Source organism: Poecilia reticulata, linkage group LG20, assembly GCF_000633615.1.
Source record: "Poecilia reticulata strain Guanapo linkage group LG20, Guppy_female_1.0+MT, whole genome shotgun sequence".
In the NCBI taxonomy this organism is placed as follows: Eukaryota; Metazoa; Chordata; class Actinopteri; order Cyprinodontiformes; family Poeciliidae; genus Poecilia; species Poecilia reticulata.
In genome coordinates, this window is record NC_024350.1 from 24,885,147 (window position 1) to 24,888,370 (window position 3,224).

Below are 3,224 nucleotides of genomic sequence, written 5' to 3' on the forward strand. Positions count from 1 at the left end.
TTTGTTGCCTGCTGTCTGTGCCGATAGTCTCAGGTTAGTCGTCCCGTCTCCTGTCTGCTGCTCTCGGCTGATTCTCTGTTCCCAGTGTGAACCTGCCTGTGCTGCCGGACCCTGGACCGTTTGTCCTCCAGTAAACCATCACTGACCTCTCCACCTGGGTCCAACGCCGTTCTCCCTCACCACCATCACCACCACAAATCATGACAGTATAAACTGCAGACATTTAAAGTTCCAAGTCATCCAAGAATAAATAAAACAAAAACATAAAATAAACATCAGGAACTTCATAATATTCTACATTTATTCATGCATCACAGTAGAAGCAGTGCTTATGTGACGTTTTGTGTCCATAAACATTATTTTACAGTTCAATCCACAACCTGGACAGCTTTTGTCTCCCCCTGCTGTTTGTCTTTAGGTACTATAGCTGGAATCAAGTCGGGCTTCAAGCGGATTTTCCCAAAAACAGAGTTTATTTATTTATTTTTGTAACTTAGTGGAAAAATGTTACATTTGTGCATTAAATGAAAAAGGGAGACGGCTGACATGACAGTTGTCCAACAGTAGCTGCTTCTAAAGATGGCTGCCCGCATCCAACTGGGCTGAGGAAAGATGAGTGGAAGGAAAAAATGTAATGGGAAAACTAAAAGATGGAACGCAACACCTGCTTCAAAGGTTACCGTCCATTTGGTTTGTGCCTCCAGCTCCTCTGTTAACGGGATGATAACATTAAAAGCTGGTTGATCTGATGCTTGACGTTTAAACTCACCTGGGAGGAATTTACCAGAACAGAAACAGAAACAATAGAAATATCCTGACATATTATGACAACCTGTTCATCCATTTTTCATGTGAAGACAGAAATAATGTGAAGGTTGGAACTATTCAGCAGAGACTCGTAAAAATACATTTTGATCATGAAATCAGCAAATAAAAATGCAGGAAAACGTCCAGAGGAAATGACCGGGTTCTGGTTCTGGGTCCAGATTCTGTCAAATACAGCGGGTCCAGATTAATCATCATTTTTTATTTATCTGGTCTCATAACATGCAGAAAACACCTGCATTTTTATTTTCTTTTAAAAGATAAGAGTCGGAATTTGTTGACGGGGGTTTTACATGGGATTTTACAACAGCGCCCTCATGCGGATATTATATGTAAGTACAACATTTTATGTATGTTGGAAATGCATATTTCCTACATTTATTCAGTTAAAATCCCTTTTCGGTGCATTAAAATCAATATTTTCCTGTCTGAATGTTATTTAATTTATTAACTCCAAACGTAAAATAAAGTAAGGTGAGATATTTGAGGAAAACATGAACTTAAAGTAAAGCATCTTATTTATAAAACGGCTAATAAATGTAAAAAAACAACATGATGAATCGCTCAGCACAGAATCCGTTTTATACATTCTAATTAAATTATGCTGAATTTGTATTATTTGTTGTTGTTTCTTGTGATTAAAATGTTTTTTTCAGCGGTGTGTGATCATTAATAGGATTCTCCGCCCCAGATGTTTAAAACTCTCCTCCTTCTGCCACGTTTTCCCTCCTTTCCAAAGAAAAGAGGCGACACAGGGAAGCTGCCTCGCAATCTGATTGGTCAGCTCAGAGGAGAACCCGCCCCAACACCCGCCTTCTTGTTGTTTCTGGCACTCTGATTGGTCGGACCGAAGTCAGTCACGGTTACCATGGACTTCGGCTTTGCTGATATCCAAGTGAAGAGGAGATTTTTGGGGAACTGGCCGTTTCATCACCAAGAGGCAGAAAAGCCGCAGCTTCAGGCCGGTCACAGAGGGCTTTCTGGCGGGTTGGAGGTACATGTTGTTGCTGCTCAGCAGGAGGCAAACAGCGGGGAACTCAGGAACAAATGGCGCAGAAGAAGAATTCAAAAACTCACAATAAAAGAGGTTGGTTATGTTTTTTTTACTCTGCGCTCGAGACGCGCCTTCAAGCGAAACTCCATTCACTGACTTGGAGATTTTAAGTTTTTTTTTTCTTTTGAAGTGATTACAGAAAAAACAAACATATTAACCTGATGGTGTCCATACACTTATGAATCACGTTATTTCGGCTTTCAGTTCTCCCTTTCAGATGTTTAGATTATTGTTTTTGAGGCTAAAACTACCTCCTAATTAGCGATCAGAATAGCTTAAAAACTTAGAAAATAAATAGAAATATCAAAATGTGTTGATGCCAGTAACCCCGAATTCTTCTGGGTGTTTTATGCTATAGTTTTTCAGTCATAATTTCCATTTTCTGTTTGTTATTTTAACCATAAAGGAGAGTTTCTAAAATGACCAGAGTTTCGAATGGAGTCAGTTTAGGCGCTAAGCTAGCGCCGCTACCAGCTGTGTTTAGACTGCTAACAGAGGCTAAGCTGGATGTTCGCGGGCTCTTCTGCAGGTTGTGTGTTTTTTAAAGGATGTTTTGTGTTAATAATCTGAGTAATGATGCGGGTTGTTTTAATAATGGAGGAAAAAGCAGACGCGGTACTGCTAACGTGTCCGGAGAGGTTGTTGACCCTCAGTCATGTTTGTTAGGACTCGGTGTTTCCTGTGATTCTCTGAAAAGCTTCAGTGCGTCTGAAGGGCTTCCAGAAACACCGAGCCGCTCACTTTAAACATTAAATAATTCAATACTCTGGAAATATTAACCATGCAGGCAGACAGAGATTTGGAGGAGCGGCAAAGGAAAAGGAGGTGGAGTAGCAGAGCTGATGGAGCATCACCTCCGCTGCCTGGATATGGATCTGCTAGCAAGAAACTCACTGACGATGCTTGGGTTATATGAGAGAGAAATAAAGTATTTTTGACTTGAATCAGTGTTTTTGGGGGTCAGTTTTTCCTGAGATGACCCCCTCAGGATGACCCCCTCAGGTTGACCCGCTCAACCTGAGGGGTCAACCTCAGGGGGTCGACCTTCTCAGGTTGACCCCCTCAGGATGACCCCCTCAGGATAACCCCCTCAGGATAACCCCCTCAGGTTGACCCCCTCAGGATGACCCGCTCAGGTTGACCCGCTCAGGTTGACCTCCTCAGGTTGACCTCCTCAGGTTGACCCCCTCAGGATGACCCCCTCAGGTTGACCCCCTCAGGATGACCCCGCTCAGGTTGACCCGCTCAGGTTGACCCGCTCAGGTTGACCCCCTCAGGTTGACCCCCTCAGGTTGACCCGCTCAGGATGACCTCAGGATGACCCCCTCAGGTTGACCCCCTCAGG

The 3,224-nt window shown here is 43.1% G+C and overlaps 1 protein-coding gene across 11 annotated transcripts in view; it reads left to right on the plus strand.

The window, feature by feature from the left end:
• The first annotated feature begins 1,687 nt into the window (after positions 1-1,687).
• The window catches only part of unm_hu7910 (un-named hu7910), a 26,868-nt gene continuing 25,331 nt past the window's right edge, over positions 1,688-3,224 (plus strand). For 5 of the 11 annotated variants that reach the window (XM_017301802.1, XM_017301803.1, XM_017301807.1 and 2 more), the window contains exon 1: positions 1,690-1,912. In XM_017301802.1, the coding sequence (XP_017157291.1) occupies positions 1,873-1,912 (40 nt within the window). In that variant the 5' untranslated portion in view covers positions 1,690-1,872. Of the gene's footprint in view, positions 1,913-3,224 lie in introns of all 11 variants that reach the window. The other 6 variants (XM_017301809.1, XM_017301811.1, XM_017301810.1 and 3 more) reach the window with 4 other exon arrangements.